At 38.5% G+C, this 21,361-nt stretch overlaps 1 protein-coding gene across 1 annotated transcript; it reads left to right on the top strand.

Annotated features, from left to right (window-relative positions):
* Window positions 1-11,597: 11,597 nt before the first annotated feature.
* On the top strand, window positions 11,598-13,467 carry ColSpa_00860 (uncharacterized protein; the record flags this gene model as incomplete). Its single annotated transcript, XM_049267072.1, has 2 exons — window positions 11,598-12,093; window positions 12,182-13,467. The coding sequence occupies 2 exons, from the start codon at window positions 11,598-11,600 to the stop codon at window positions 13,465-13,467; spliced, it is 1,782 nt and encodes a 593-aa protein (XP_049123029.1).
* Window positions 13,468-21,361: the final 7,894 nt, after the last annotated feature.

Below are 21,361 nucleotides of genomic sequence, written 5' to 3'. Positions count from 1 at the left end.
AAGGCGAATGCAATCCGATATCTCATCAAGTTGACACAGGTGACCTTCATCTACCGCCAATACAATGAGACGAGCAAACTCCTCAGCCCCAACTACAAGCAGCACAGCTATGAGGCGTGGGACGGTCCGAAGTCGATTATTGAATTCGCCTGTTACTTTTATAGGAAGTTCGAAAAAACCAGGGAATTATATCAAGTTGGAACCACAAATGAAGCGAATCCTGGTTGACGGAGATTAACTCGTCATTCATGCCCATCTACTTCAATAGAGCCAAGACCGAGGTATGAACATATAGGTACAACGACGGGCAGTTCCTTGAACATTGGGATCTTTTGAATCAAGTCCCAGGGCACTTCCAGAACCCGAATGTGGTCTTCTAGGGTGCTTAATAAATCCTACTGGCATTGTGTTTCGCTACGACTTGGGCCGAAGCGCTTGGCTGAGCTTACTTGACAGACAGGAGAATATATTACTATACGGCTCAGTTACAAATAGCATCTCACAGATTGTGACGCTTCAAGAGATACCCTTGATTTGGCGCGATGCAATTGCGCCTGATATTTTCAACGTGTGGATGTGTTGCCGCTCTGAACAGGTACATGCCTCCTCGACGCAATGTGAGAACGCCTCACAGAGGCGCCCCAATCAGTGTAGCCCTCCATATCATAACAGCCAGTATTAGCAGTTTCAAAAGATAAAAAATATCAGGTTGAAACTATGCAGCCACTACTACGTTCACAATTCCATCGTTATTAGCAACCCAAGGTATAACACTAGAAATCTAGCGCACAAGACGCAAGGCCCAGCTTATAGGGTTGGCACGGTTGTAGGATGTTAGTAAGGTGCTAATGGAAAACGTATCAAGCTTAACAGCGAGAAGAGTGCTCTGATACTAGATACAAAACCACCCTAAGCATCGGCTGGACGCATGTCCCTCGAGAATAATACTTCCGGTCTTAAAATATGTCTTTTCTGCTCGTCAAAAGCCCAAGCTAACTTCTCGTGGCTCATCGCCTCACTCCATACTTGAAGACAAGATTCACTGAGCAACATATCAGCATTGTCTGAGACTGCAGTGTCTGATTCTTGCAAGACCTCCCTGACTGCATCAATAGCCTCCAGCTCATCCTTGCTTAATGTGGCTTGGGGCTCTGCAGATAAGACGACCTCCAAAGTACGAAGCCAATAAGCGAGAACAATAATGCAGTGGATTCCAAGCCGGCTCAAGCACGGATTCAGATTAAGGCATCCCGTTTGCGCTAGAAAAGTGACTCCATGAGAAATAGGCCCACGAAGAAAGTTGAGGGCATGTTGCATCGCCCCAGACATGCGAGCACTCCGCGGCACCTCCTTGGCCAGTCGGTCGACATATTCGTCACCTTGATCTGACACCATGGACTGCGAAATTTCTACAACATGTACATCGGCATACAGATGCACCATGGTAACATTCCACATGGCAATGGCAGCCTCAGCCATGGCGACATTGTCGATGCCACTAGTGCGCTGATTGTCGACAATCACCCGGGTCGCACTAAGCCATTTGTTCATCGCAGCCTCACACGAGGTAATAAGAGGCATAAAAACCTCTGATAAGGATCCGGCGGCGACCGAGGCAATTTGCTGGACATGCGCAAACAGTGCGCACATCAAGGTCGCTAGTCCAAAGAAACCGATAGTCGTTGGCATGGGCTGTGTGCCCCAGAGAGTCCGATACGCGTCCATAAAAACAGGTGGCGCTGGCGTTGACGTTATAAGAGCGCTCCACTTGCTTGAATCCTCGCATACCCAGAGAGACTCCTGATATGGGAGCTCCAAGGTACAGTCCTGGAACAATGGGGTCTTTGCTGTAATGGATGACGACGCATTCACCAGGGTTAAAAACCAGTATGAGAACCACGCCGTTCTAGCAATTATTAGTTACTCAACCACACAGGGATTCTAGCCTCCAGCAAGCAGAAATCAGACAAACCTCTTGAAACCCTCGATCTCCACCCAGCAATGCCAGTCTTTGCAACGGGAGGATTGCGTTTCGTGGGGAGCACAACTCAACGCCTTCAACAAGATCTCGTAAGCGATTCGCCTTGTCAAGTGTTATTTTTGGCATGGGGTTTCAGTAACTCACATTCAGGAGATTACGACGAATAGCAGAACATTGAGTATGCATCCCAGGTCGGTTAGACCAGCTGTCAAATATGGCCAGCAGCAAGTCGGCTTGCATCCTCTGAGTAGCTGGCATTACGGAAGAGTAAGTTGCCAGCGACTCAGACGCCGCTTCGTATAGTTTGATGGCGTGGTCTTGGTTGTATGAATAAATGGCACCGATGGCAGCCATGGACAGGAGAAGAACGTGGTGGCAATGGGAGATACGAAACGTGGCTGTGTGAAGGAGAGCTAAGTGAGGATGGAAGAGCATGAAGTAGGACTGAATCCATCTCCGAAAGGCATTCCTGGGGGGTGTCAGACCGGGCCTATTCAGGCATGACAGAATGATGCTGCCTTGGGTCGTCTGCATCCAGTCACCATCCAGCTCGAGAATTGGGACAATCCTCGACTGATTCCTGGTAAGCCACACTAATTTCTCGACAAGTCTGGAACTGCTCGTGTCGAGAGGTTGATGAAGCAGGCTCAAACTAAGGTTGGCTGAGTATTGTCCTCCATAGTTGGGGGATGGCGACGTCACTAGCTCGAAAGCATTCCGGTCCTGCCCCGAGCATTCTTGCATCAACGTGACGAACTGCTGTGTGGGGAGGTCGAGATCAGGTAGTGGTGTGGAAAATAGGAAAGAAAAAGGTCCCCGGCTCGACTCCGTACAGACGGACATTCCAGATTCTTGAACGAGTCCCGCGACGTCGAATTCGCCTGAGGTGGTTGGAAGGGGGTCAAAGAACACAATTGCATCATCGGGTAATGTCCATCCTTGATCATCGTCGCTATCTAAAGGGTACCCAGGCTGTTTGTTGCCGAAATCAGTGCAGGAGCTGCTGACCTGTTCGTTGGACTTCTGTTTCTGGTCATCCAGGAGCACTGGTCTGGCTCCACTGTCACGGCCACCTGCGGTACGGGTTGTAGAACTCGGCGGCGAGTTCGACTGCGCGTTGGTAGTGTGTAAGAGTCTCTCGTGTCGTACGAGAACATCCTTGCGTCGGAAGGATCTCTGGCAGTAGTTGCAATCGTATTCTCGAAGTGGACGGTGAGCCTGTTCGTGCCGGGTTTTGTGCTCTTTTCTGGTGAAACGGGCAGGGCAGGAATGACAGATGAACGGACGGTCGATATTGTCCATCATGGAAATTAGGACCTTTCTTCGAAAATACAAAACCAAACAACAAACAGCAGATTCAACGGCCGCGACGGCACGATAATTGAGCCAGAGAAATGAATACCCATTGATTGAAAAAGTATAGGTATGATGTTGTCTGGAAAGATGCTGTAGTAAGGGATAGAGAAGTAGTGCGGACTCGCGGCGAGGGGAAGGCTGACGAAACCGCACCCATGTCGTCAATGCGGCAATCCTAATCCCCGCCCACACCCACTAATGACATCGATTCTGACAAGGTACACCCGCAGACACAGCATTGGTAGGTCAGTGACTGGATTACCTTGTATGCTTTCGGCCAATCAGATACTAGATACCCTCAGAGATAGTCCTTCACTCGTTTGCCGTTCCCAACTACCACATTTTTTTTAACTTTACTGTGTACCGCGACCAGTGTCCCACCCATCTCGGCCGGGCCGGCCCCAGCACAATTATTGCGATCAACGTAGGACCGAAGCCCTTGTTCAGATTCCTCACTCGACCATGCAGCCATAACGGAAGTTTCGTGACCAATAATGTGCGTAATGTGTAAAAAAATATCGTGACAGGACAACGAGACAGGACAACTTAAACTCAAATGTTGCACAACAGTTGATAAAGATATCAAGTGGATGTCTCGAGTCCGCCAATAGGACAGTGGAGTCCTAGCCCGGATTGTGAAAGACACCGCAAGGATGCTTATTGACGCGAACGCTCTGCACGGGTGAGAAGCACCTCCTTTTCGAATACGGCACGGGCCAAAATTTAGGAACAAGTTTTTATACTTAGCAGTCATGGTTAGCTACGATGAGTGAAGAGGGGCGCCACATCGCGAACTCCGCTCCTTATTTATCTTTCCCCACATGATGAGCGCCAAAAGCAGTGCATAAATAGTGCAACAGCATGCATCAAAATGGCGCTAGTTACCACACCTCGCTCACAACTTTCCAAAGTTCATGCGTCTGAATGAACAAACCCCGAATACTATCATTGCCCACCACACCACCCACACAGTCCTTGACCAGTAAGGCATAAACGACTGACGCTTTCGAGGCTGGCCACCCTGCCACAACCGCCAAAATGCCACAATATCTCTGGATTGATACTCTCAAAAACGGCTGGACCGTACAAGATGTTGTGGTCCACAACCCTGGTTTTCCAAAACAGGAGTTTACTACCGTGGCGGCGCTGGATAAGGTCTTTTCTTCTATACAATTCCCTTACATCCGGCATGACGCTCCTCCAACTCATAGTCCTGATCATGATACTAGGGCAGAAGCCAGACTTGATACTTAACCTGCTCCTCCGTTCAGACCTGAGAGGAGCAATGCTCTTCTTTATTGCTCCCGACAACGCCGCAGCGAAGAGAACTGTAGAGGAGATTCCCGTGATCAAGGTAAGCCGCCCTTACACGATAGTCAATTCTGCCCTTTCCAATCTTCGCAGACAAATTGAACCACGCTGGAGCCGAAAATAACAAAGTGCCAGCTAGGATATGGTGAATACAAACTTATAAAATATAGGAATTTCGTTTCAGTCCAACAACTCTTCGGCCAGGGGGGTAAATACATTGGCAATCCCATTGTACACCGGAAGCCCCTTCACCTTGCCGCTGGGCCTTCGGTCTCATTTTGGCTCATTATTGAAACCTCTAGCCTGGAAGATATTGCCTACGTCTGGCGAATGAAGAAGGGTGGCGTTGCAAGGACGGTATATGACATGGTCGAACCTTCAAATGGCTTACTTCTCGATATCTTTGCTGAGGATGATGTCCACGCTCAAGACATCGTAAAGGAAATTCCAACCATAAGAAGAGGTGGAGCCGAAGGAAAGTGGTCGATTCTTAGCGGATTTCCAGCGGCTCTTTATGATGATCTTTTCTAGGCCGTTATTGACTGAGGAAGGATATACGGGACTTTGCTACTACTATAGAGCACTTTCTCAATTAATCATAACAAAAGAAAAGTATCCATATTGTAAATTACATTTCGATTCACTACTATACCTCTTTCACATGTTTTCTTTTGATCTAGTTTACAGCGCACTTACTCCTCTACGAGCCTTATTGTCATTTACGTTACAATTGCCACCCACTAGATCAAACAATAAATCGCGTCGTTGAATCTCTGAAGATGGCAAATTTGTAAACCTTATTTTCGCTCAATTAAAACCATTGAAGACTTAAAGACTAGGTCATCCCAAACACTATAGGACGTGTGAAACATCTATCTATACTCACAACACTGGCACATACGAAGCAATGGTATAAAGCTAAAAGTGCTAAGTCTAAGTCCGCGGTTATCTCTAGAGTATCAATTGGGCCATCGAGTTGACTCTAAGAAGAACCCTCCTGTTATGTCTATCTTTTCGGGTTGCAACGCCGTGAATACGTAGATGCCAAAGCGAAAGGCATTGCTCAAGCCCTCAGTCCGAAGTACATACAGTCGCCTGCAATGCTAGTCACTCAGCTGGGACGAATCTGGTCAACCAAATAGCTCACTTTCGATATCATGTAATACTTCCGACCTCTCATGGCGGGATAATGCCAGAAGCCAGGATCACAATAGCAGACAACAACAACAACAACAACAACAACAACAAAAACAACAACGACTACAACAAGGACAATTCAATCAATTAAACACATAAAGATATAAGCAATATCGGTACCTTGACATAAATTTGTGTTTAAGTCTAGGTGAGTAAATGTGTCGGCTTGTCGTTAAAGAATTCACCCAGATCAAGCTTCCTGTTGGATTTTCAGTAGATTTCCTACGGCCTCAACTAGGAAAGATAGATACATACACTTGAACACATCTGACTCCACATTAGCACTAGCAAGTCCCGGTTGTTCTCATTCCGAGACCCGTCGGTATCATCATGAAAGAGCAATATGAGAAAAGCCTATGAATGCAGCCGAACCAGCGGCACCATTCGGCACCGTTTAGCTTAATTTATACCCCACCGCTAGCATTATGCTGTCAGCAACTCTTCCCTTTGCAGAATAGGACGCTTACTCCATAAGTGCCATTCTGTGTCTTCACGGCTCATAGTGGATAGAGCACATGTGCATCGAACAGTTAGTAAAGGCTTCGGAGGCTTGACTTCGAGCACGATGATGGTAAGGCTGATTGATTGGGATCTTGGTCTATCCAATCATGTTTCCAATTAGCTATTCTGCACCTTGATATGTTGCAAGCTAGGAAGACGATCCATTGTCGTTGTATAATCTGCATCCCTGATGCCTGGTCAGCGATATATCAGGCTACTGGCTACACCACCCTTCAATATGACTGTAGGTCGTGTGTGCACAGCCCCTACCCGGCTGAGATTCCCTGGCTGCGCCGCAGGCAAGAATACAGTCAAGACCCCTCACGAGTGAATGCGCTAGTAAGGCCCTATGGTACTACTATTGTTATACTGGGGAAGGCAAGAAAGGAGAGAGACGCTATCGTTGTAACCATACTAGGTAACATGTCATATTGCCGCCAAGAACGCCGTGAGCCTCCTTGGGGATGATTTTCCGGGTTTACATCGATTGCGCCGCGGAACTGTCTTCACTGGGCCACTCAACCCGCGGCGTTCCGAGTCGGGGGAAGGGGGTTGCGGTCAATAGGAGAAGCCTAGGGAACGGGTTAAGATTTCGTAAACAAACGGAGTGGGGCGTTTAGGGATCTCAGCCAACGGAGCCCCGGAAACGCGTCGAGATTTCCCAGGCGGGCCGGGTAAGATGAGGTGGGGCGGGAGAGGGGTACACCCAATGGTTGTACACGGATGGGCGTATCTCGACGCATTCCGTGACGGTATAGTAGAGTAAGTCGTAGCTCGTTCTGAATACGTGTGTGAACGAAGACATTACAGTTGTATAACCAAAGAGGGTTAAAATCCGAAGTTATCCGATGATCTCACGAACATAGCCCCAGATTTACACAAGCTTGCCCAATCAAATGCCGTTTGTATACGACGGAACTCGTATAGAGCGTGTTGGCGAAGTCCACCTGGTATATCGCAGATCGATTACACTAACTGGTGTCGGCAATGTGTCCTGGGTTATGAGCCAATGGATAACGCCTGAATTATCATGCCCGATACTTGAGTCAATTTGACTTGATTTCCTACATCGTCTTCCAGCGATCTTCTTTAATGCCATCCGCCGGTGAGTGAAGACTGAAGGCAACATGCGACTTTATCAATGCCGTCATGGAGCGAATTAGATTTCCGCCGCCTGCCTGGCATCATACGAAATACCCACATCCGGCGCTCTACACTCCAGTAAAGTGAATATCCATTCAATTGTTGAGAAACAATGGAGGAGAGGAGGCGAAGATTATACTACGTATGTTAAGTATTTGATTTAGTTTTCGGAACGCGTATCCGGACTCTAGTTACTATGGTGTGATGGGTAAGTCTTTTACCCACAACAGGTAGTTCTTGGCTTTGACCCCACAGCCAGCGAGGAATCACAACCCAACTGGCTGGACAGTCACCTAAGTGTGCGAAGTACCAGTGCTTAGATCTGCCTGCTTACAAGCCACAAGATACCTGACAGGGGTAAAAAACTTTGGCCTGGAACCATAGTAGATCGATTCGTGCCCCTTAGCCTACAAAAAAGTGGGCTATCGGTCCTTGGCAAACCGAAGCCTCGAGACGCAGACTTCCTTCTCAATGGCCAGGGCCGTTTCCTTGTGGGCCTTGCAGCGGATGCTGTCCGTTAGGTACACTAGTTAACCCACCCACCCCACAAGAGAGCCACCCCCACATCCGAGCCATCCGAAATTGCTGCATCGTCAAGAACATCCCTTTTTTCAAACTATCGCAACAATTGCTATTTGTCGCCAAACAACGCCATCTTTTTGGGATACCTTCTCTATTACACCATGAAGCAATATACTGAGTTTGAGCTCCAACGAGCCCTTGTAGACGTAGCAGATGGCTGCCCTATCCGCCAGGCTGCTCGTAACTGGGGTATACTATACCAGACCCTTCAGTATCGGCTGCACGGCAGGCAAAGCAGAAATACTGCGTGGGTTGATTATCAGCGATTATCGCAGTCACAGGAGGCTAATCTGGCTACTTATATATCTACCCAAGCTGCCCTAGGCAGTGCCCTTACCTATCAGCAAGTGAAGGGCCTGGCAGAGCGTATGATAGGCGATACCTAGCGACCTCTGGGGAAGAGATGGATAGCTTGATTCCTGCGGCGATACCCATTAATCAGGACCCAAAGATGCCGATTGATCGATTCTAGGCGATATAGAGCCTATACTGTAGATGCTATCCAAGAATGGTTCAGTTATCTAGATCTGCTAGCAATCAAGGGTATTTATCCATCTAACCGATGGAATATGGATGAGACTGGCATCATGGAAGGCAAAGGAAGCAATGGGCTGGTGTTAGGCTCTGCGGCATCGCGATATATCTAGAAAAAACAGCCTGGATCTAGGGCATGGATATTACTGATTGAGTGTGTGTCTGCTGCTGGGACCTCTTTACTTCTCCTTGTTATATATAAGGGCAAGTCAGTCCAGGCTTAGTGGTTCTTATCATCTAACCTATCTAGATATGCTGGCTGGCACTTTATAGCATTAGATAATGGCTGGACGAATGACCAGACTACCCTTGAGTGGCTGAAGAAGGTCTTCATCCCAGGGACTATGCCTAGCTAGCCAGACGAGGCTAGGCTACTGATTCTAGACGGCTATCATAGCTATATAACAACAGACTTTATGTGGCAATGCTTCCAGCATCATATCTATCTACTGTTTTTACTGCCGCATTCCTCTGCTGTCCTCCAGCCTCTAGATGTATCAGTCTTTGGCCTATTAAAGCAGGTATATTGGAAAGGGGTTAGAAGTCTAGGTGACTGGATAAGTGACTTAACTGTTGTTGGCAAAAAGGCATTTCTAGACTGTTATTTTGATGCGCGTAAAGCAGCAATAACAACCCAGAATATAAAGTCTGGCTGGAAATGGGCTAGGTTATGGCTAGTATCTATATGGTGCCCTCTATCTAACTCCCTAGTATTAAAAGTATTATCTAGCCAGCTAGCCAGCTAGCAAAGCAGTAGCCAGTAATGGGATGAGGCAGTATCTGCTATCCCATGGTTAACCCCTCGTTACTCTGCTGATCTGCGGCATCAGTTACATCTATTCAACTAGCTGGGCAAGGATGCCCTAGATACCTATACTATCCGTCACCTATCTAGAAAGCTGCAAAAGGGATATGATGAGCAGGCATCTAGACTAGTAATTGTAGAGCAACAAGCCAGCGATCTGTAGGCCTGTCTAGATAACTAGCATAAGGGCAAGAGGAAAAAGGTCCCAACATCTCCTAACAGCACCTTTGCGACAATAGCCCATATCCAGCGGGCGCAAAATACGGATATCGGCGATACAGATATTCTAGATGAATCCAGCGCATCTGAATTATCTAGTGAAGCCGAAAGTTGCATCTGGGTGGGTGGAAGAGGGAGTGAAATAAGTGGTGATAGTGGTAGTGATGGTGGTGCCGATGGTGGCTCGGATGTGGGGGTGGCTCGTTAACAGGGTGGTTGTGTTAATGAAGGCCCGAAGCGAAGGGAGTGAAGGAACCCTAAACCAGGAATGACTCAGTATTGCGAAGCAGTTTCGTTCACCCAGGCGGGTCGGGTCGTGATTAATATATTGACCTGATGCTAGTGATGCAACCTGCCCAAGCGGCAGGAAGAAAGCGAAACATGCATTCTCAATACGAGGATCGCAATTCCTTGGTATTCCGAAAGCGATGGGGTGTTGAGGGAATCTTGAAAGGTATATAATCCATAACAATTCTCCTCTAATACAAATTATCAATTCTTCGAGACACTGCACCATGTCAGCCTAATCGCACATCTTGGTTTGCTATCTTTCAACTCGTTTCCCAGAAGTTCTATGCAATGAAAAGTCATTTTATTGGACCAGTCCAGCTTGCACTGGTCCATGTCGCGGCTGTTGCAAACGGCCTTTCCAGCCCAGCAGCATACTCGAGTACCTATAGTACATTTCTGAACCCTGCTGCTAGAGACCGCCCACGTTTCCGATATTGGCTACCCGATGCCAGTGTAGATACCGAGGTTCTTAAGCATGATATCAAGTCAGCTGGGTCAATTGGTGCTGGAGGCGTCGAGTTACTGCCATACTACAACTATGGCGGCGGACTGGGTGGCCCACCACCTGGGCTCTCATGGTCAGAGTACGGTTTTGGTACCCCGGCCTTCATCAAAGTCTTCAACGCAGCTCTCGATGCACACCAGGAGAATGGACTTGCGATGGACTTTTGTCTCGGGCCGAGTGAGGGTCAGGGGGTTCCCGCCTCCCCAGATAACAAAGGTCTCCAGTGGGACTTAGTAAGTATTGATGCCCTTTTACTGCAAGACACCCCCTCTATGACCACGTCTTTCATTACCATTTACCATGGAGCCAACATCTCTGCTCATAGATAACATCTACCTCGTTCGTTCCTACAGACGGACAGTTCAACCAGACGATTCCCGGCTGGAATACTGGACAGTTGGTAGCTGTAGTATCAGCTCTGATTGTATCGTCGAAAGACGCCACTCTTGTTGGAGAAGGCTTTAGCGGCCCCGTTAATGTCACATATGAACAGATTGTCCTAGACCATACCAGCTTGGAGGACGTTACAGGCCTGGTTTCCCCATCATCGGGAGCCCTTACCATCAAGTTGCCTCCTGCTGCCGGGGACACTCGATATACAATATTCGCATTCTATCAAAAGCTATCAGGACACAAAAACCTTAAGTTCGAGTCCAACGCTTCGTCTACGATCTGGGATAACGGATCTTACACAGTGGACCATTTTAGTGGCCATGGTGCTAAGGTGACAATAGACTTTTGGGAAAAACACATCTTAGACGACCAAACAACGGCCAAGCTCAAAGAAGTTGGAAACTATGGCAAGTGACCTGGATGACTATTGTCAAAGGTTTATGGCTAACGAGACAACAGGCTGGGAAGACAGTCTTGAGCTAACGTCCAATGTTTCCTGGTCACCTACCCTTCCAGCAAGATTCAGCAAGAAATTCGGCTATAGTTTGAAATCGTTTCTTCCCCTTATCATTTTTGGCAACAATAACTTGGTCCTTCAAGGTGACGCACCGGGGAGACTTCAAGTTTTGCTTGACCGGCAGGAAAAGGGCCAAGGATTTGTCAACGACTACCGAGCCGCGTTAGCGGATGGTTATCAGGAATACCTCAAAACCCTACAAGATTGGCTTAAGGGTGCTCTCGGCCTGCAACTCTCAACACAGACATCATACAACCTGCCGATGGATATGCTTGCTTCGGTTCCTTTCGTTGATGCTCCTGAATCTGAGAGCTTACAGGCTCGTAACAAGGTTGATTCGTACAGGAACTTTGCCGGACCCGCCTACTTGACCGGAAAGAAAATCATATCGAACGAATTAGGAGCAGTGTTTGCCAGAGGTTTCAACCTTGCCATTCCAGAGCTGCTGCAAATGGCTAACCGTGGCTTTTCCGGGGGCCTTAATCAGTTTGTGATCCACGGACAATCATATACTGGAAACTATCCTGCTACGACCTGGCCTGGGAATGCGCCTTTCAGATACGTGGTCTCGGATCTTTGGAACAGCAAGCGCCCCGACTGGGACAATGGGCTGTCTCATGCTCTTGATTACATGGCGAGACTTCAATATATCCAGCGTCAGGGAATTCCGCGTACCGATGTGGTCATTTACAACAAGCATTCCGCCACAGACGGGTACTTGCCGATCGTCTACGCTGCAGACGATCTGACAAAAGGAGGTGGGTGAAAGACAAACTTTCACTTTGTTTAACTGCTTTTTCGTTGCTATCATAAGAAGGTGTTCTCAGCTGATCTCCGGTATGATAGGCTGGTCTTACAATTACCTTTCGCCCGATAATTTCAACCAGCCAGAGGCTTTTGTCGACAACGGACTTCTTGCCCCCAATGGCCCTGCATACAAGGCTATGGTGCTCTTAGCAACGCAGAATGTGACCCTTCAAGGGGTCGAGAAGCTGCAGCATTTTGCCCAGCAGGGCTTGCCGATCATCATAGCCGGGGGTATACCAGGATACTATCCAACCAGCAACTCGTCCGCCAAAGCCGTTGTGGAGTCTCGTATCTCGAAACTCCTCTTGTCAAAAAATGTATACCAGGTGCCTGAAGGCGGCGTCGCCGATAAACTTATTTCTCTGGGGCTGCGGCCAAATGTTGGCACCAAGACGAATGAGACATGGCATGCAACTTGGCGAGAAGATCTCGATAACGGCATTGACTATCTCTACGTCTTCTGCGATGGCCCTTCGTCGTCTGGAGAGTTGACAGTCAAGTCAACCAAAACGATTTACGACTTCGACACTTGGACCGGAATGCGCTCACCGCTCCTGAATTACAGAGTAGACGGCGACTATAGTGTTATTCCCATCAGTCTCACAGCTAACCAGACACTGGTTCTCGCATTTACAAACAAGCAGTTTGAGGGGATCGACTTGCCAGGCATCCATGCCACAGAGCTACCGCGGAGTGTGCTTGGTTATGTCAATAACGGCTCTAGCATTTGTCTGCAAGTTATCGCAGGTTCCGGAAGTTGGGCTAAATTCTCATCTGGCAAAGAGATAATCCTCAACAGTACAGCACCCGAGGCATTTGAGTTGCAAAATTGGGACCTCGTTGCAGAGCATTGGGCGGCTCCTGAAGACATGCAACAGGCGCATGTGGTCGCTTTGAAGAGGAATACCACACAATCGGTCGATAAGCTGGTTTCATGGACCGAGATAGAAGGCTTACAGAACATGTCGGGAGTTGGATATTATGTGACGAGCTTCACATGGTCAAAGCCTCTACAAAGCTCCATAGGGGCGTATATCAAGTTCCCGGCAGCTTTGAACGCAATCATCTTACACGTCAACGGCCAGCGTACACCGCCCCTAGATTACACTAATCCCATTGCAGACATCTCAACTTATCTTGTTGAAGGGCGGAACGAAATCACAGCTTCGGTGCCTAGTACGATGTGGAACTACATACGAAGTATTTGGAATAATTTAGAAAACGGTGGCCTTCAGCCGCTGTTGCCAGTGTTGCTGCCTAGAACAGCGAACGGTCTTGTTGGAACAGTACAGGTCATTCCATTTGAAAAGATTTGTATTTCATAATGTTTTTGTTAGTCGAACGGCATAGATATTACCTGAACAACCAGCTTCATACGCAGCTCCACATCCCACGAAGCTATTCTCACTAAAAGTGCTCTTGTTTGTCACGCTATAACAGTAGAGGGACCTGACCCCCCAGGTAACATCAGGTTAAAGCTAGCAAGCCGTGGAAATCAAACGTTCAGGCAAAGGAAAGGGCAAGGCGTACACTAGCCATGTTAAGAGAGGAAAAGAATGTTACGACCCAACAAGTTACTAACGATAACGCCCCACCCAGACAGGGCAAAGCACAGGTGTCAAAGGACAATAGAACAGCCCACCTACAGGCACTATGGCGCAGTGCGGCACAGCCACGAGGGACAGCCACAGGGTTATAAATTTCAAGATACTATCTTGGGGTGCAAGGCCCTTTTAACCAGCAAAAAGCTAGAGATTAGCAGGCTGAGAATCAGCATTTGTTCAATATAAGACCTACGTTTTGCAATTATACTATTCCTGACTACAGTTCTTTTACAACAGGCAGCACGGTATTTGTATAGATAGCATATAAGGACAGACAGATAACTCCCTGGAAAAAGAAGAACTATAGTATAGGTCACGTACAGATAAAATAAGGTAAATACTATATAAGACCTACTAATTAATTAATAGATATAATGTATATACATAGCGAGCGGATTGACATAGTAAGCGGATCATTTTCTTATTGTATATAAAATTAGGGTTTGTCTTTTATTTTTTTAAAATCTAACTTAAGTCTAAAATATCTATAAATTTACATTTTATTACTAAAAAGAGTTATATACTTGTAAAAAGTTTCAAAATAGTTCTAACCTTAACCTTAACTTTTATACTTACTTAAGATCTTATTATAACCTACTAATAAGAGGTTTAGATTTAAGGTTAGAGTTATAATTATTCTGAGATTTTTTATTAGGTATATATAAAGTTATAGATATTTTAGATCCAAATTGGATCCTTTAAAAAAAAGCTTACTTTATATATAGTAAGGAAGTAATCTACTTACTATATTAATCTACTTACTTTATATATTAGAAAGGGGTAAGGTTTTACGTTTTGTTTTTCCTTTTATTAGCCTACAAATATATTCTTAGGCCTAATTAGACTTCTAAGTATAAAAAAGGACTCTAGTTATATATTATTATAAAAGTTAAGCAAATAAATAAATAAATAAGCTTAATATCTTTAAATAAGTACTTAAATAAATATAAATAAATTCTTTACTTTAATATTAAGATAAGATAACGTACACGTATAGCGAGTTACCTATCATAGCGAGTTACTTATCTTCTTCTACCCTTCTACCATTTTTATAAGTTAATTAAACTATAACATATAAAATCAATTAAAACTACTTATTACCTTTTTCTTTATTACTATTCTAAACTATTTTATAGGTTTATACGTTATATCTAGACTTTTTATAATTATTATATTATTATATATAGTTTAATACTTTTTGTATAACTCTCCTTTTAAGGGTTATTTTCTCTTTTAGTATTAATATTTTTGTATTTATTTATAGTACTTTTGCTTTAGTAGTATTAAGTAACCCTCTAAGACGTAGTTAGGTCTTTTTTGCTTTTTAGCATTTACTTAATACTTTTATTTTTATATAAAGCTTATAGTTCTTAGCTTTAATAATAATAAGCTTATAAGCTAATTTACTAATACCTTTAGCTTAGAAGTTAATTACTTTATATATTAGTATTAGTAAGTTATTTTGTTATACTTAGATCTTTTTTTTAAAGGAAGTAGTACTTTATATGCTTTTTAGTGTTATAGTTGGTGTTTTTATATCCTAGGAGCCTTAGCTGTTTAGTTATAAGGTTAAGAGTGTTAGTGTTTTTGACTTAAAATTTAACTAAGAAATAACTATTTTAGGGTTAAAAGGTATAAGGCTTATTTATCTAAAACTAGTTTATATATTATTTTTACTTATTAAAGTAAAAAATATTACTTTAAAAGGAAAAGAAAAATTATTTTTAGTAATATATAAAATTTATATTTATATTATTTTTTTTATTTTTTTATTATATAAGTATTTTAATAAGTTAAAATACTTAATATTAAAAAGCTAAAGCTTATATAATAAATAAGAAAATAGATAAAAAGTAATAATATTTTATTTTTATAATATTTATTAAAGTTAATTAATTTATAGCTATTATAACTATTAAGGATTAAGAGGTAATAAAAGCCTTTTATATAAGTCTTTATATACTAATTAAAGTATTATAGCTAATTTAAGCTAATATTATTTATTATTTATTTATTCTTATTTAAATAAATATATTATATAGCTGAGAATTAGCTATTAGTATACTAAAAGAAAAGATAATATTTTTTTTTTAATAATATATAAAGGTATTACGTAGCTATTTATACATATACCTTAAATAATAGAAACCTATTTCTAATTACTAGTCTACTTTATATAAGGCCTTTTTTTATAGTTAAATGTTATAATAACCTTTATATATAACTAATAGTATTTTTATTAAAAACCTAGTCTTATTAAAATTATAGATATTATTATAAAGTATTTTATATTTTATGATTATATTTTATATAAGTATAAATTAGCTTTATACAATTATTAGATTTTTAGTTAAGGCCTTTTAATTGTTAATTTAATATTAAGATTATATTTTTAATTTAAAAATATATTATATAAAGTTCTTTACTTATTAAGGTCTTATATACGTCTTATTATATATATTTAAGAGTTAATTAGTTATTTTGTTAAAATAATAGCACTAGCTAGTTATATAATATACACGACTCAGAGACACACATTATAGCAGAGGGTATAGACTGGATATTTGGCTCTTGGTTATCTATTAATGGAATTAAAAGTATATTTATACTAAATTAATTTAGGAATATATAAGATTATATATCTTGTATATGAAAGCTAAGTCTTATAGTTAAAAAGATAATTATAGAAAATATATTTTTAGTTTATTTTAACTTTTAATTTAAGTATAATTATATAAATAGGTTCTCTTAAGAAAAAAGAATTTATTTAATACTAATTAGTAGTTACTTAGTAATTTATATGATTGTTTTATGTAATTATAGATTAGTAAAAGTAAAAAGATAAGACTTAGGCTTTATAGCTAGGCTATTAGGTAGTCTTATACTTTATGTAAAGTAAGAAATCCTTAGGGATATTTAAAGGGTTATACTAAAAAGTCTTCTATGCTAAGAAGCCTTAATCTTACTTATTATTACTTATTAAGCTAAACTAGGTAAATAGGATAAAGATAACTTTTGCTTTATTATTATATAAGACAAATTTTTATTATTACTTATTAAGCTAAACTAAACAAGAATCTTTATTATACTATATATAGAGTATAAAGTATATACTATAGTACTAAATAAACTAATTTTAATATTATATAATATAAAACGACTACTAAATATAATATAGCTTCTTAAAAGGATCTAAAAGATAATTATTAAAGCTAATATAATAATATTAATAAATACTTATTAATATATAAAGAAATAAGTATAAGGAGTAAAGTCTTACTATATATATAAAAAAAGACTATGAATCCTAGACGCTAAGGAAATCTAATTAATATTATATAGGTACTATTTAAAGAAGAGATAACTATATATATTACATATATTAACATAGAAATGCTTTATTTTAAGTAATAAAAGGAAAACTTAATAATATTATTATATAAAGATTTTAATAAATAGTCTACCTTTTAATAAAAAAAGGTTTATTATGCGTTTAAGGTAAAGTTTATATAACTTATTAAGCTAAAGGGATTTTAATTACTGCTAATTAGAAATATAAATTAATTGCTAGTTAAATTTATTAAGGAGATTAAGAGGAAGTTTAATAAGTAAAAAGAATAGCTTTTTATTTATATAGTATTTATACTAAGTTATATAATTATAATAACTTAAATACTTATTTAAAACCTTAAATTAACTTTACCTTAGAATATAGCTAAACTAATAATAGAGCTAATTAAGCCCTTATATAATACATAAACAACTTAAACATTAATTGTATAAAAGTAATTATAATTAGCTTTAAGAAATATATCTCTAAGAACAAGATTTATATAAGAGGTTAAGAGTTTTTTATAAATCTAAGGTTATATAATACCTTTATATTAAAGAGATAACATTTATAATTTATTATTAAAACAAATAATTTAGAATAGATTATATAAGTTAACTATAATCTTAATATTCTAGAAGAAATAGAGAAAAGATAAGAATTATATAACGTATATATATAATAAGTTACTCATTATAGTAAGTTACCTACTTTCACTTACCCTCTAGCTATTTATATAAGTTAATTAAGTAGTATTATATAAAATTAATTAAAACTACTTATTATCCTCTTTTTTAAAGGTCTCTTATATTACCTAACATATTTATACATTATGTTTAGTCTTTCTATAATTACTATATCGCTAACTATGTAATTTACCCCTCTCTATATAAGCCCCCTCTTAACACATATTTTTACCTTTAGCATTAATAACCCTTTTTTTACCTAAATTGCCTTAGCTTTAGCTATATTAAGTAACCCTCTAAGATATAGTTAGGTTTTTTTAGCCCTTTAGCGTTTACTTAATACCTTATTTATTATATAAAGCCTATAGTTCTTAGCCTTAAGAAAAGCTAATTAATATATTAACTTAGTAATACTTTTAGTTTATAAGTTAATTACTTTATATAAATATATTAATAAACTATATTAATAACCATAAATCTTTTTCTTAAGTAATATAAAGCTTTATATAGTGTTAACGTACATGCATAGTGAGTCGGCCATCATAGTGAGTCGGCCACTTCCTTATCGTATATAAAACCCCTAGTTTTCAACTATTTTTTAAAAATCTATTTTAAGCTTAAAATAGACTAGGTTTTAACTATTAGTATTCGATAAGAGTTATATTATAAGAAATAATACTATAGAAATTCCTACCTTAGTTATTATACTACCTTATGTAAGCTAGCTTATCTAGCTTCTAGATAAGAGATCTAGGTATAAGGTATTATAAGGCTAGAGTAATAATTTCTATAGTATTATTTCTTATAATATAACTCTTATCGAATACTAATAGTTAAAACCTAGTCTATTTTAAGCTTAAAATAGATTTTTAAAAAATAGTTGAAAACTAGGGGTTTTATATACGATAAGGAAGTGGCCGACTCACTATGATGGCCGACTCACTATGCATGTACGTTATATGTTATAGTTAATGTCTTTAGGTCCTAGGAGCCTTAGCTGCTTAGGTATAAATTAGATAGTGTTAATGTCTTTAGCTTAAAATCTAGGCAAAAAATAACTACTTTTAAGTTAAAAGGTATAAAGCTAGCTTATTTAAAACTAGCTTATATATTTTCTTTACTTATTAAAGTAAAAAAGGCTACCTTAAAGGTAAAGAAAAAGTTATTTTTAGTAATATATATAATTTATATTTATATTATTTTCTTAATTTCTTTATTATATAACGCTTTTAATAGACTAAAATAGCTAATATTAAGAGGTTAAAGCTTATATAATAAATAAGAAGGTATATAAAAAGTAATAATATTATATTCTTTATAGTAATTATTAAACTTAGTAGACTTATAGCTATTATAGCTATTAAAGATTAAAAGCTACTTAATACCTTTTATATAAGACTTTATATACTTTTTAAAATACTATAGCTAATCTAAGATAATCTTATTTATAGTTTATTTATTTTTACTAAAGTAAATATACTATTAAAATAAAAATTAGCTATTAGTATACTAAAAAAAAAGGTAATATTTACTTTTAATAATAATATACAAAGATAATACCTAGCTATTTATATATACGCTTTTAATCTTAGAAACCTATTTATAATTACTAGGCTACTTTATATAAAACTTTCCTTTATAGTTAGAAGTTATAATAACTTTTATATATAATAATATTCTTATTAAGAAGCCTATTTTATTAAAATTATAAATATTATTATTATAGATTCTATACTTTATAATTATACTTTATATAAAAGTAAACTAGGCCTATATAATTATAAAATCCTTAGCTAATACCTTCTAATAATTAATTCTATATTAAAAACACGTCTTTAGTTATAGTTAGCGTTATACAAAGTTCTTTACCTATTAAGGTCTAATATACGTTATATTATATTTATTAAAAGAATAATTAGCTATATCTTATATATTATTAAGTTATAGTAGAAATCCTTAATTAATTAAATTAATAACTTATTTAAAAATCACTATTTCTTTTAGCTTAGTTATTTTTATTGATTTTAATTACGTTTCTTGTTATAGTAGTTATTTAATGTATTAGTTGTAAAATATTATTCTTAGAACGTTATAGATAAAAGTAGCCTTCTATATAAATAATTTTAGGTCTTTTTTAATAGCTTAGAGTATAAAAAGAATATAGCTTTTATTTAAAGTAAAACTTATTGTTATATATAGAGTAAAGCTAAGAGGAAAAAGAAAAGTATAAAAGAAAAAGAAAGTAGGTAACTTACTATAATAAGCAACTCACTATACATATATATTAGGTAAGCTATATAATATTTTGTATAATAAGGTAAAAGTCTTTATTAGTTTTTATTAACGCCTTAGGATTACTAAAGACTAATATTATATAGTATTTCTTAATATCTTAGCTAATTATATAAAAGAGTTTTATTTCTATTATATTAGACTAATAAAAAGATAAGATAAGATATATAATATATTAGAAATATACTTTAATATTAATCTTAATTATACTCTTTATTAGACAAATTAGATAAGTCTATTCTTTATATAAGTTAAACAAGATAATCTAGATAAGAATCTAATAGACGTATTAGAAATAACGTATATACATAGCAAGTAGCCTAACATAGCAAGTAGCTTATCTTTACCTACCCTCTAGCTATTTATATAAGTTAATTAAGTAGTATTATATAAAATTAATTAAAAACTACTTATTATCCTCTTCTTTAGAGGTCTTTTATACTACCTAATATATTCGTATATTATGTCTAGTCTTTCTGTAATTGCTATATCGCTAACCGCATAATTTACCCTCCTCTATATAAGCCCTCTCTTAACACGTATTTTTGCCTTTAGCATTAATAACCCTCTTCTCTACCTGGATTACCTCTGCTTTAGCTACATTAAAAGACCCTCTAAGACATAGTTAGGTTTTTTTAGCCCTTTAACGCTTACTTAATATCTTATTTATTATATAAAGTCTATAGTACTTAGCTTTAATAAGAGCTAATTTATATATTAATTTACTAATATTTTTGGTTTATAAGTTAATTACTTTATATAAATAGGTTAATAAGCTATATTAATAACTAGTAATCTTTTTTTTAAGTAATATAGAGCTTTATATAGCGTTATATACTATAGTTAATGTCTTTAGGTCCTAGGAGCCCTAGTTATTTAGGTATAAGTTAAATAGTGTTAATGTTTTTAGCTTAAAATCTAAGTAAGAAATAACTACTTTTAAGTTAAAAGGGATAAGGCTAGCTTATTTAAAGTTAGCTTATATGTTTTTTTTATTTATTAAAGTAAAAAAAGTTGCTTTAAAAATAAAAAAGAAGTTATTTTTAGTAATATATATAATCTATATTTGTTAAAATAACAGCACCAGCTGGTTATACAATACACACGACTTAGGGACACACATTATGGCAGAGGGCACAGACTAGATATTTAGCCCTCAGTTATCTATTAAGGGGATCAAAAGTATATTCATACTAAACTAACTTAGGGACATACAAGATTATATATCTTATATATAAAAGCTAAGTCTTATAGTTAAAAAGATAATTATAGAAAATATATCTTTAGTTTATTTTAACTTTAACTT

Source organism: Colletotrichum spaethianum (assembly GCF_022836535.1).
Source record: "Colletotrichum spaethianum MAFF 239500 DNA, contig01, whole genome shotgun sequence".
Classification (NCBI taxonomy): domain Eukaryota; kingdom Fungi; phylum Ascomycota; class Sordariomycetes; order Glomerellales; family Glomerellaceae; genus Colletotrichum; species Colletotrichum spaethianum.
This window is presented reverse-complemented; position numbering and strand designations above follow the sequence as displayed.